Source organism: Seriola aureovittata, chromosome 15, assembly GCF_021018895.1.
Source record: "Seriola aureovittata isolate HTS-2021-v1 ecotype China chromosome 15, ASM2101889v1, whole genome shotgun sequence".
NCBI lineage: Eukaryota > Metazoa > Chordata > Actinopteri > Carangiformes > Carangidae > Seriola > Seriola aureovittata.
In genome coordinates, this window is record NC_079378.1 from 22,962,221 (window position 1) to 22,974,975 (window position 12,755).

Sequence of the window (12,755 nt, forward strand, 5' to 3'; positions counted from 1 at the left end):
TGCTATCAGAAAGGGGTGTGGCAGCGTACTGCTGCAGCAGGAGGCCTAATGCTCCTTGTGATGAGTGAACTGACTTCATGTGTAAAAACTGGTGGACTGTTCCTTTAAATAATCTTTCAAATTAGATTTTGTGTGTAGAAAAAATGACAATCCCAGTGAAACTGGGTGAAATCTTTGCTTTCATTCTCAGTTTCTCTGACATTCATTTAAAACTATTTTCAGCAGGGACTATATATAATAAATATAAATATATATATATATATATATATATATTATCACGCTTTTTTCTAGAAAAAGTTTTTCTTCGTCTCATTTCCTTATCGCTCATGTTTTAACACAGTAGAGAAACATCTGTATCTGATTCCTCGTCATCTGTATCTGAATCATGATCAAATGAATGTGTTTGGGGATCTGTGTGGTTGTCTGCAGGTCGCCCACCCCCCAGAGGTCCCAAGGCAGCCCAGGGACAGCAGCCCAAAATCTTAGGACCCCTGGAGAGGGTCTACCAGGAGATCGCCATCCTTAAAAAACTGGACCACATCAACATTGTCAAGCTGGTGGAGGTGAGAGTCTCTCCGTCTTCTGGTTGTTGAACACACAACAGTAAATGGTAAATGTCGTGTTTGCATTTGCGTTAAAAGAGGAGATCGATCAAATGAGGTCAAATGCAGTATGATAATATTTTCATGTTTTGCCTATTTTTATTTTTTCATTTTTAACTTCATGAGAAATCAATGAGGGTTCTCTGAATAAACATTTTACATTGAGAAAGTTCAAAGTACTCATGAGACTTGATGAGAGCGTGTTCTTATGTTAGTGGCATAATACTAAGAATGTTAATGTCAGCTGGTTGGTCCACGGCTTTGGCCCGGGCCGGAGTATTAGATGGTTTAATAGAGGCTCTGACCGTTGGCAGATTCAGACGTGGTTCCAGTGAGAGACTGTGGCAGTAGAGAGCGTCAAGCTCGGTGAATTTGTTTTAGGAAGAGCAGTGCACAGACATCCATGCTGCTGGCGAGATGTTGCAGTTGTGTGTTTGTGTTCTAGAAGAAATGATATATACAACAAACGAAAATGAACATGACATTCAGAGACATACAGCTGCTTAATGTTGCCCTTTAATTCAGGAGCAAGTATAAATACCCAGCTTTGAATATAAGCAGGTGTTGAAATTGCTGCTGATTAAATACTAAATATAATGGCAAATTACTGCAAACCACTTTACATTACTGTTCATAAACATCATAGCCATAAATATTTATGGGTAACAATAGCACCCTGAAATAAACAGCACAAATAGCAACACTGCAGTGCCGCACTCCACCACTTGGCTGATTATGATCCGTTTAAGACTAAATCAGTAAAATAACTTTCAACAGCAGAATGCCATGGAAACATGAAGAGGACTTATATCATGTTCATTTACTCAGCAGCAGCGTCCAGATGTTTCTCCTCTGATCCGTCTCTGCATGCAGCGAGTGCAGACACTGACTGTCGGATGAGTCTCGGCAGGTTCCTCACGCATGGATGGAACTATGTGTTTGTGTTTTACGTCTGCCACACTCAGAAGGTAATAGGTAGCTGGCTTGTTAGTATCATGGAAAGAAAACGCACAACAATAAATTAACAACTCAAAAGAGACGGAAAAAAAAAACCAGCAGAAAGATACAGAACAACTAGACGACTAGAGACCATCTTGTGATGGGATCACACCAGCAGCGGTGCCCGTCACTACGGTGATGTCACCCATGAGTACTCACTAGTTATTACTACATTATTACACAAGCACTGCTCATCTGGTGGGCCTCTCCTTCGTGCACAGTGACACCCTTACAGATGGTCCAGGAATGCATCAGGTCACGTGTCACTCCGCTCCTCATCGACCTCCATTGGCTGCACATGGAGGTCAAACTCAAGTCTCACTAATGCTGCCTTCAGAGAGACTTGTGGGTCTGCGCCCAGTTACTCAGATCTCAGCCACTCAGCCTCATGCTCCTCCTCAGCCTCTGCGTTCCTCCAAGGAATCTCGTCTGACGCTGCCACCCCTGCACACGAGACAGTCTCAGTCCAGACCGCTCTGGTCTGTGGTTCCCCCGACTGTGGAACATGCTGCTGAATGTTATCAGAACAGGGGCGTCCCTCTCTGTCATCTCTCCTGACACCTCTAACACCCCAACATGCCTAACTGGCACTTACTGTGCACTTCTTAGCTTGATCTCCTTCACTGTTTGAATAGATGTAGTACCTTGTACTTACACCAAGGCTACTGCACTGAAGCTTTAGTGATGTCCCTCTCTTGTTAGTTTCTTTGGATAAAAGCATTTGCTGAATGACTAAATGTAGTTATTACTACATTATTATTACATGAGTACTCGGTACTCATTGGTCGGACCGCACTCTGCCTTTATCTTCATCTGAGCTACACACCTGTAAAGTGTCATGACTGTCTTATGCGGTTGTGATGCTAATACAGTGACAGGATCTGTCCGCTGACATATAAACACCTGCTGAAGTACTCAGAGCCTCTGTGGTGAGAGGTGAAAGGTGAAAGCTATACCAACCACCACAAACAAATGCAAGTAACTACAAGGAGCATCAAAAAGATGCAAAAGATCAACTGCATAGAACTGATCTTGGCTGTAAACTTATTTTTCAGCCTTTTACAAATAATGATAATAAAGATTAAAAAAATAAATCAATGCAAAATGACGACAGAGGAACACAACGCAAGCAGCTGTGTTGTTTAAGCTGTTAAGTGTTTCTCTCAGTCTGGATGTTTTGCTGGATGTTTTGTGGTGGATTATCCGTTAGCACTGTATCGTCAGATAACCTTTGGTGCTGTGTGCCCTGACTCATGTTTTGTATTTATGTCATGTCAGTTTATGTCAGACAGAAAAGGTGGATAAACCTTGTGCTGCCAGGAAACAGGTGGGAAATAAGAGACTGTTTACCCTGCAGCGCATCTATCACGCTTCTATCATTGGACCTTTATGACATATTCTAGAAAAGCACAGTTTCCACCCTGTAAGTAGCTTATGTTTACAACGGCCAACGCTCTCAAACTGAGTAGGGAAATTTGAAGATGGATTGATTCCAGTTTCGACAGGGGCGGCTGTTTATGAAATATGATAGCCGACTTTGAAGATGTGATTCAAGATGTCCGCCGCTCCCTTGCGATATTATCAGCGCATTTTTCAAATCTTGGCCAGATGGCTGGGGCAGCGTCGCTGTGGCGGGGAGTTAAGATGAGGGAGTCGGTGGGAAAGCCGTCTGGCTTGTTCAGGTGGAGAGTGTGCCAGCGAGAGAGAGTTTTTAACTGAAAGTTGAGCACTTCTGCTCCTGTGTGCTCGCTCCAGCAGAAACAACACACACACACACACACACACACACACACACACACACACACACACACACACACACACACACACACACACACACACACACACACACAAACCCCCATCTCTTCCGTTCTTTGTCCGCCCTCACTTGCATAATGGCCACACGCAGGCAATGGGAAGACCTGCTCTCCCACTTGCCATCTCTCTCTGTTCATCAGTTTAAATGGGCTGTGCCTGGGTCAGAATCATTATGGATATCCAACTGATTCCTGTGAGACTGCGGCCCAGTCCATCTAATTATAAAGAGACATTTTCTCTCGTTTGAAACGTTAAAGCCCATGTCGATTGGAGCAGATTAAAACTGATGAAAGTGATATGGTCATTTGTCACAGATGGTTGGGAAGAGACAGAGAAACCGGCCCCATACTCGCCAAGGCGTGCGGTTGTTATGAGAGTTTAAATCCTGAACTCAATTTATGTCATTTCCTCATATATCAAGATACCAGGACCAAGATTTTAATGCATCTTAACATTGTTCAACATCTACAAGTAAAAAGACAAGGCTGCTAATGGTTTGCACTTTGCACACTTACTGTTTATGGCTTTTTGTCCTTTCACTTTAAAAAGGGGAAGACAGTGTGCAATGCAGAAAGAACTGTTGTTATGCTAGTAGCGGCTAATGTAGCCTTGTTTCATGGTGTGAAACTGTCATGTGTAAACAGTGTTCCTGTTGCTTTAGAGGTGATTACCTGCCCTTGTTTTTCCAGTGCTGTGTCCTTGGCAGACGTTACCGTCGCTGTGGTCATTTCAGTTCACCAGGATGTTGTATTTGGACACGTGCTCTGGAAGGACTGTGTGTCCCGTGGTTGGAACTGTGAGCTGTTGCCTTGCTGAAGCGCAGCATATGGGCCATGTAGTCCTGTGGGAACGCCTGTTTTCACTAACCTGGCAGAGGCTGCGTTATCGACCAGGCAGAGCAGGCAACTGCCCAGGGCCACAGATCTCCAGGGGCCTCTAAAGCTCCACGCCTAGTTTGTGTTGATCTAAGTTAGCATTTATGAAAATATCCCCCATAGAGGATAATATTAACTTACAGGTAGGGCTCCAAGGCAGGTCCTTCTTCTATTATTACTTATATGAGTATTCCACTGATTTAGCAATTCAGTCCTGTAATATGAAAGATAGTCTGAAAAAATGAAATGATCAGAACTGATGCAGCAGAACTAGTAATATCTTCTTTGTTATTCCACACATTCTTCTTTCTCAAAACCTGATGCCTACATTAACCACAATGCAACTTGAACAGCCAGTAGTTTGGTTGTAGATTCAGGCTTGTTATGCTAGTAGCGGCTAATGTAGCCTTGAGCCTCCAGCCTCAAGCAGAGATGAGGAGCGGACTCTTTAACTCTACCCCAGATGTATTTCATTTTCAAACTTGTAGATTTCAGCCCCAGCCAGTGCTGACTTTGCACAGCACAACAGGCTTTATACAAGTAGATACGTACATACGCAGAACAGTGTAAATATTAGTCTTGTTTTCACAATGACAACAAGATTAAAACTATATGAAAAGTAACTAGGACTATGACGATGTTTTACATTTTTTGTCAACACATTAAAAGTGAGCAAGACAACACATGGACATGTTTTAATGCAAAGTTTAATTCAGCAACCTGCGTGCAAGATCACACAGTGTAGCTCCTGATTCACAAAACACACAAATGCAGACAGCACATCAGCATTTATAATAAGGTTAGCTAATGTAGCTATTAAGTGCTGTGGATGCACGGCTAACATTAGCATTGCTCTGAGTCAGATACCTTTAGTGTTTATCAGGAGGAGAGAGCAAGTTTCAAGATGAATGTTGGCTATCAAACATCTAAATAGTCCTCCAGATGTTTGCTAAAGAAAGATCGCAGTGTTAATGTTTTCTGATATTACGGCGTCTCCTCTGAAACCCAGACGATGATCTGCATGAGCTACAGTAACGCCATGTTAGCAGGAACTAACGGTTCTCTTCAAACAGACACAGATTGGAAATGCTAACTGGATTCACTGAGTTGAGTCAGTCTGTGTGGAGACCTCGCGATAGACACCTGTAACCATGGTAACTGTTCAAAAAGATATCAAAAGCAGCTGAAGCCTCAAAATGCTTAGAGGACACAAAAAAAAAAAATGCATGACGAAAATGAGACAAACATGTCGCTGATGAAAACAGGACTAAGATGGAATTGGTAATTGGGGCAGGGGGTGGGGGGTTTGCCCAGGGGCCCCACAGCATGTTAATCCGGCCATGAACCTGGCCAAGTGTCAAGAGCAGAAATGTGAATTTGCACACATTATGTAGAGCTGGTGTTTTACATTACAGCTCCCACCGATGTCCTGACTGAGAATGACAAACGGCTTTCCTAAAGGCCAGAAGGTCATTTTCATCCAGTTGTATCCAAGTGTCAAGGGCACTGTCATCCCAGTTACTTGTAAAGGAGGAAAAGACTCGCATGTCTCTCACACCCACCTGCACCTTTAAGACCTTGAGATTTCCAACTGGACAATCTCCATTCATGATGATTATGTTCATATTGCAGGTGCTGGATGATCCTGCGGAGGACAACCTTCACATGGGTATGCCAAATCCAAATCTTTCTCTCTATTTTTGCCCCCCTCTCTCAGCCTTTAGCACTTGACACACATGCCATCAAGGAGCATTCATATAACGTATTCATAATTCAGATCATCCCTTGCTTCCCTCCACACCACCTCAGGGCTCAGGCATTATGCAGAAACCCTCCATCAGCAGTGCCAGGTCACAGTCAGGACACCTGTTAGTGTAAAACTTCAAACTCTTTGTGCTTCATGTGGAACATACAGCTAATTCAGCGACAGTGAATAATGTGATGCTGCCGTGTTGCCTCAGTGGCAGAAGTGATCAAAACCCAGCTGAATGAATGAATGAATGAATAAATTGTGTGGTCTGACATGTTCTCATTTCCTTCTCCCTCCCTTTCCTGACAGTGTTTGAGCTGATGCGTAAAGGGTGAGTAGAGAACATGTCTTTGTTTTTTTTGAATAATGTAAGGCTTGTCCCCTCAGCGCCGCCACCTTCCACTCCTCATTTCTGCATCCCTCCATCCCTGCCTCGGTCTCTACAATGTTCTCCCCTTCATTACTCCAAGCTGACTCAGTGCGGGTGTTTGTTCCATCTCAGGCTTCAAAGGGACTGATAATGTTCTTAGGTTTTCACAGTTATTACCAGCGGCAGTCAGCCCTGTAAGCGTTTCAGGCCCTGATGCATGAGCTGCTCCTTCCTACACCGATAAAATGTTTGCGATGATCTAATGATCTGAGACCTTTTGCTAGTGTAATTGAATGGAGGTGGGAGGGAGTAGCTGGTATCATTTCACACATTTGTGCATAAATAAGTTATATTGTCCTTTTAATAGGAAGATATGCTCTATTTGCTATTTGTTGGCTGTTTATAATGAGAGAGAGAGAGTGTGCTCTCTTATTGCCCCCAGGAGGAGGATGATAGACAGCTGAGCTGATTAATACAGCTGCTATTAATCTGTCTTCCGCTACTCATATAAATAATCACTTTTTTTTCTTCTTTTATACATTGGATGCAACTAAAAGTGTTTCTGTTGCCACGCAACAACTGGTTCTACCACAGCCAACAGTGTTATTAGTATTAGTACTATGATAGCTTTTACTATTATATTTATTGCTGCTGCAGTAGGATTTCAAGCATCAGCTGGTTGCAGTTTCTCAAATGTGAGGATTTGATTTTTTTTATCATTGTAAATTGAATAGGTTTTGGTTTTAGACTGTTGGTCGGACAAAACGAGCTGCACACATACGTGACCTCGGGCTCTGGGGAATTGTTATGGGTATTTTTCATTTCTCATGCCATCCTATGAATAAAGGTTCAGCTAATTAAATGAAACAATGGTCACATTAAACCTCCATTTAACATGTAAAGGAAGCAGTAAATAAACAATCAATGAATAGTTATGGCACTATATTATTATATTATTATGTTATTACTTATCTATAACTTATATATCTATAACTATAAGAAATAGCTAGTGAATGGTTGATAACTCAGTGTGACATAGCTGTAATTCTTAAGTAGATTTACATCATTTTAGATTTTAACTGTTATAACATGTAAAATTGTCTTTAGCTAATATACAAATATCTTATGTTATCATTTATTTAAAGATTAAATTATATCCATCCATACCAGGTGTTATGTGTTAAAATTCAAAAGCATTTTGTTTAATATTCCTTCGGTAGTTTCACTTTAACTGCATAGACGAACTTTCAGTTAACAAATACATTAACACTTAAAAATGTCCTAATACCTGCTCCACTGTGTTTTATAGTGTGATGAACCATTTATTCATTGTTTGCAAAATACAGTATCAACAGAGGGGCCCTCCTGGTCCCCGGTCTTATACACTGACCCTGTGCTAACTTCTAGTTTTACGACCTTAATTATTTTAATTAACATTGAGCTCAGTTGCTGTAAAGTTATTTCACCAAATTGCTTCAATTTTAAATTAACGCACAGGAAACCTCGGGCAAGGCAGTAATATAACACAGATGAACTGTAAGGCTGCAACCAATGATTATTTTGATAATTAGTTGATTATTTAATATATAAAATGTCAGAGAATATTATTCCCTGAAGCCCAAGATCTTCAAATGTCTTGCTCTGTGTGAGCAGCTGTCAAAAACCTCAATATGTTGAGTTCACAGTCTGTGCAAGCTGTCAAACCTGAGAAGCTGCAACCAGTGAATTTTAGAAATGACAAACAATAAGTCAATTATCAGAAATGTTGCCAATTCAATATCTGTCAATCGACCTTTATTGTGCTTGTCTGGGGGTCAATAGGGGCCGAACAACACATTTTTGCCCCAGGGCCCCTAGGAACTTTATATGGCCATGATCAAATGACATGAATCCTTTGTGTTCATATCTCTGTGGGTAAAGGTGGAGTTAGCTGGGGTAAATTCCCTTTTAAGGCAGACTGAATATATATAATAATAATATTGATGTTGATACATAGTGAACGGGGTTATAGCATCTTTCTAAAAGTGATTTGATTAAGTGCTTTATTTACGGCCTGAGAGAGTCAAACTGAGACTCTTGCTGTTGGTTTTCTGATTGATACAAAGACGATCTTGACTGTGAGACTGTGAGTATCGGTGCTGTTTGATCAGGACGTGTAATGTCTGTTTACATGTGTTTCCCATTTGAATGTCGTCACATTTGGAGTCAAATTCCAGTGCTAATGAAAAGACTGACATTCTGATAATCTGTGGATTTGTGTGTCTGTGTCTTTTCTACGCCACCATGACTCTGCCTGTGTGGATTTGCAGTCCAGTGATGGAAGTGCCCGCGGACAATCCTCTGTCAGAGGAGCAGGCGAGGTTATACTTCAGAGACGTCATCCTGGGCATAGAGTACTGTAAGTATCTTATGAAAGCATTAGATTTTCTCTTTATGATTAACCTTATGATGTAAAAGCAGAAACATGTGGACTGCTGAGCATACATACATCTCGCTGCTCTGCTGATATGATAGTATTCTCCTGTTTCGTCTGAAGGAACAAAGTGTTCCTCGCCCTGTTTCCATGCCCCTGGGGTCCGGCTGCAGTTGTGAGCTGTCCACCTCATCAGTATCGAGCCTCTGTTCAGATTGTTTTTTTCTCCAGCTGTGTCCTCATTTGCTGCACTGGATCAATTTTACTTGGCTATAAGCCCAATCATTAGTGATCAATGCTGCCTCTTTCTTTTTTTTTTTTTTTGGAGTGGTTACACCTCATACACCTCAGGAGTCGTAGGTCACATTTGAGGATCAGTTACATTTCCCGCTCAAAGGCACATCAGCAGGGCGGAGGAACCGTGTCCCTCTGGCGGAAAAGCAACTTTCTAATCATTTGACTTTTTATTGCCAACCCTCATAAAAATGATAAGCCTGGACTCTGTAGGAGTATGAGGAGTAGTAACTGATGACTACAAACTATGGAACCAGCATGTGTTCAATATTAAATGAATAAAAAACAAATTATGAAACAAATAATCATATGAATTAATTCTGTGAAATATAGAAATGAACCAACAATTTACTGCATAATTGATTCATTTCCATAATAACAGATTTTAATATGATACTACTTTATTTCATTGTAGACCTTTTGGTATCACTTCACAATAAGACGACCTTTTGAAAGGATTTATAAATGGTTTATAATTAGGTTATTCATTTGGTTGTTAACACTTTATAAATCAAAATAAAGAATTATAAACAACTTATAACAGTTCTCATACATCGATGCAGCCTCACTAATTGGCATGATTACGGTAATGCTTACTTCTCATTAATCTTACTAATTTATTAATGAGTTACTATTATTTATAAGTGGTAAAAGGAGCCTTATAGTAACTCATTAATAATTGGTGATGTTTCACACTTTACAATAGGGCTCCTTTTACCAGTTATAAATACTAAAATACTCAGTGATTAATCGTTAAGATTAATAAGTATCAAGCATTAACTTGACCTTGCCAAATAGTGAGCCTGCATCAACGTACGAAAACTGTTATAACTGTTATTGTTTTTAATTGTTTATTTTTGATTTATGAAGCGGTAACTGCCGAATTAATAACCTGAGTGGTGCTGACCGTTTTTCAAAAAGTCTGGTTTACTGTTGTTTACAGAATATTATTGAAATCTTTGTGTGACAGAGACAGACTCTCTCTGAGGAGCAGTGCTCGGTTCAAACTTCAGGGGGCTGAAAGGCTGAAAGGTCACGACTGCTGTCATGAAAAGTGACATCATGAAATAAAAATAAACTCCTGTAATTCTTATAATGAAAATAGGAATGATAAATTAGCATCTTGAGTTGTTTTAATTATATTATAGTTAAAACTACTTTTTCATTCATTTGATATAGAGCATTTAGAGGCTCCATAACAAACCACAGAGGTCAGTGTATGATTGTCTCTTGATGTGTAGTGTAGTGAAAGTGAAATAGCTTTTCCTTTTTAAAACCTGAATTATCCTGAATTCTAAACCTCAGTGGTCATTCTTTAGGTCACTGATGTTGTGTGTTTTAATTTGAGCATTATCAGAGCTAACAATGTTTAATTGCCAAGGCCTTTAATAAGTAAAGTACTTCATGGTTTTAATAAGACCTCTTCAGACAAGAAGGCAGCACTTATCCAATCAGTGAGGCGTCGAGGGCTTAGCTCCAGACGGCTGCTGAGTGTTAAGGCATAGACATGCACTTAACTTTCGGTTTCAGATGACCTGAAGTTGCTTCACATCATTCTGACACTGCAGCAATCAGATTATTTTTTTTAAATTACAGATCCCTGTGTCTCACTTATACTGTACATCCGAATGACAACTGACATGCACCTTTATTAGACACATGGTTCATTTTAATATGATATGAATGGAAGTAAATGTTTCAGTAGTGTGTGTATTATATGATAGATATGTGCACAGCTGCAGTGGTATAGTGGAAGTACATTTACCTGAGTATTTCCATTTATTGCTTCTTTGTATGTAAACTCCTTCACTGCATTTCAGAGGGAAATATTGTACTTGTTCTTCACTACATTTATCTGACAGCTGGAGTTACTGGTTACAAACCACGTGATGAGCTGAACAGTTGTCAACCTGTTTGGCTTTTGAAACCCTCTGTCTGGTCGGAGTCATGTCCACTAAACTTCTCACATGGCATCAGATTAAAGTTAAAAAATCCACAAAAAAATCAAATAATAATAATTACTAAACAACTGAACTATGTATGAACTAGTTTAAACTTGCTCCGCCCCGACCATCTACATCAGTAAAATGCTCCTGAGACGTTAATCCATCTGTGTTAACAATCTGATCATTATGAAGGACAAAAAGACACAAGTATAACTAAATAATTGAATAAGTTCATAAATAAATAATTAAATACCTCATGTGCTGCTATTTTATCTTAATATTTTTCACATTTTACAGTTTGTCTTTCTTGTACCGTCTCGTACTTTGCTGCTGTGACACTGCACACGTCCTAATGAAGGAATATCTTCTCTTAAATACGTTTTAGTAATGAAAAATGTGTTTTTATATATATTTACGTTTCTTAATTTAATCATGTGTTTCTGTATTTATTTATTTATTCATTCATACTTATGTCATACTAGCGCCATCTTGCTCCATGACACGGTGTTTCAATAAGAAATACAGACATGTAGATAGAGAAATAGAGATATCAAACTCTGCAGCAGAGCGCCATAAAAATATACGGAGTTCATTCAAACTTCCCCCCTGAGAATAAACCTTTTAGATACTGCTTGAGTTTGTTTTGTGTTTTTTAGCCGCACAGCTGACAACAGTCCAAGAATAACAAAAAATCATCAGGATGTTGTTTGTTTGGTTTTATTATCGTAGCTCTTATAAAAATCAGACTAACGACGCCCTCTTTGTCCTCAGTGCACTACCAGAAGATTGTCCACCGGGACATCAAGCCTTCTAACTTGTTACTCGGGGATGACGGCCATGTGAAGATAGCAGACTTTGGGGTCAGCAACCAGTTTGAGGGCAACGATGCTTTGCTGTCCAGCACGGCCGGCACTCCCGCCTTCATGGCACCAGAGACCTTGTCAGATCAGCGCAAGAGCTTCAGCGGAAAGGTGAGTTAACCTTACATTCATATATGAATGCAAAGTGCTTCATCCGTGCTCGTGTGATGTGTGTGTGCGCGTGAGTTTTAACTGATGTGATTACAGCAGCTGCAGGTGCTGGTATAAGCCTTAACCACATGATTTGAAAATGAGAACCAATAAACCAAGATGAGATTTCAGACCTTTGCCGGCCTGCTAATCTGAGGAACTAATTGCCATTGTCAGTCGCTTCCCCTTTGTGTTAGCTGGCATTAGTAACGAGGATGCTACAGAAAACAAAGGCATTACCAGAGTAAAGAAATGGAGCAAGTCTGTTAGTTTTACATATCTGTTATTGATTCGGCGATGATTCACATCCTTATACAGAAGGGTTTCTGCTTTGAAGGTCGAGCGATGATCAGTCATGTTTGTCAAGGACAACCTGCCACTCTTCCATGATGCTGGAACTGAATACCTCCTGCCTCCACACTAAATCCACATTATTTGAAAACCATCTTATCGCAAAGCTTTAATTTTTTATTACAACTGAAAGAACTCATTGACGTAATTCCTCCATTTTCAGTTTTTCAGTATGAGTCTTTTTTTTTTTTTTTTTTTTTTTTTGAGGCTTGTGAATCAACCCTACCTGCTGATTTATGAACAAGTAACAACAAAGCCTCGGTTCTCAACCCCCGACATCCTATTCATATCCAGCATGATTGGTACAGGTCGTGTTCCTTTCTGCGGTGG

The 12,755-nt window shown here is 40.2% G+C and overlaps 1 protein-coding gene across 5 annotated transcripts in view; it reads left to right on the top strand.

Moving 5' to 3' along the window:
* Nucleotides 1-12,755, top strand: part of camkk1a (calcium/calmodulin-dependent protein kinase kinase 1, alpha a) — a 62,793-nt gene that overhangs the window by 36,510 nt on the left and 13,528 nt on the right. For all 5 annotated transcript variants that reach the window (XM_056396752.1, XM_056396751.1, XM_056396754.1 and 2 more), the window contains 5 exons: nt 430-563; nt 5,924-5,960; nt 6,351-6,372; nt 8,721-8,809; nt 11,836-12,035. In XM_056396752.1, coding sequence (XP_056252727.1) covers nt 430-563; nt 5,924-5,960; nt 6,351-6,372; nt 8,721-8,809; nt 11,836-12,035 — 482 coding nt within the window. The remainder of the gene's footprint in view (nt 1-429; nt 564-5,923; nt 5,961-6,350; nt 6,373-8,720; nt 8,810-11,835; nt 12,036-12,755) is intronic.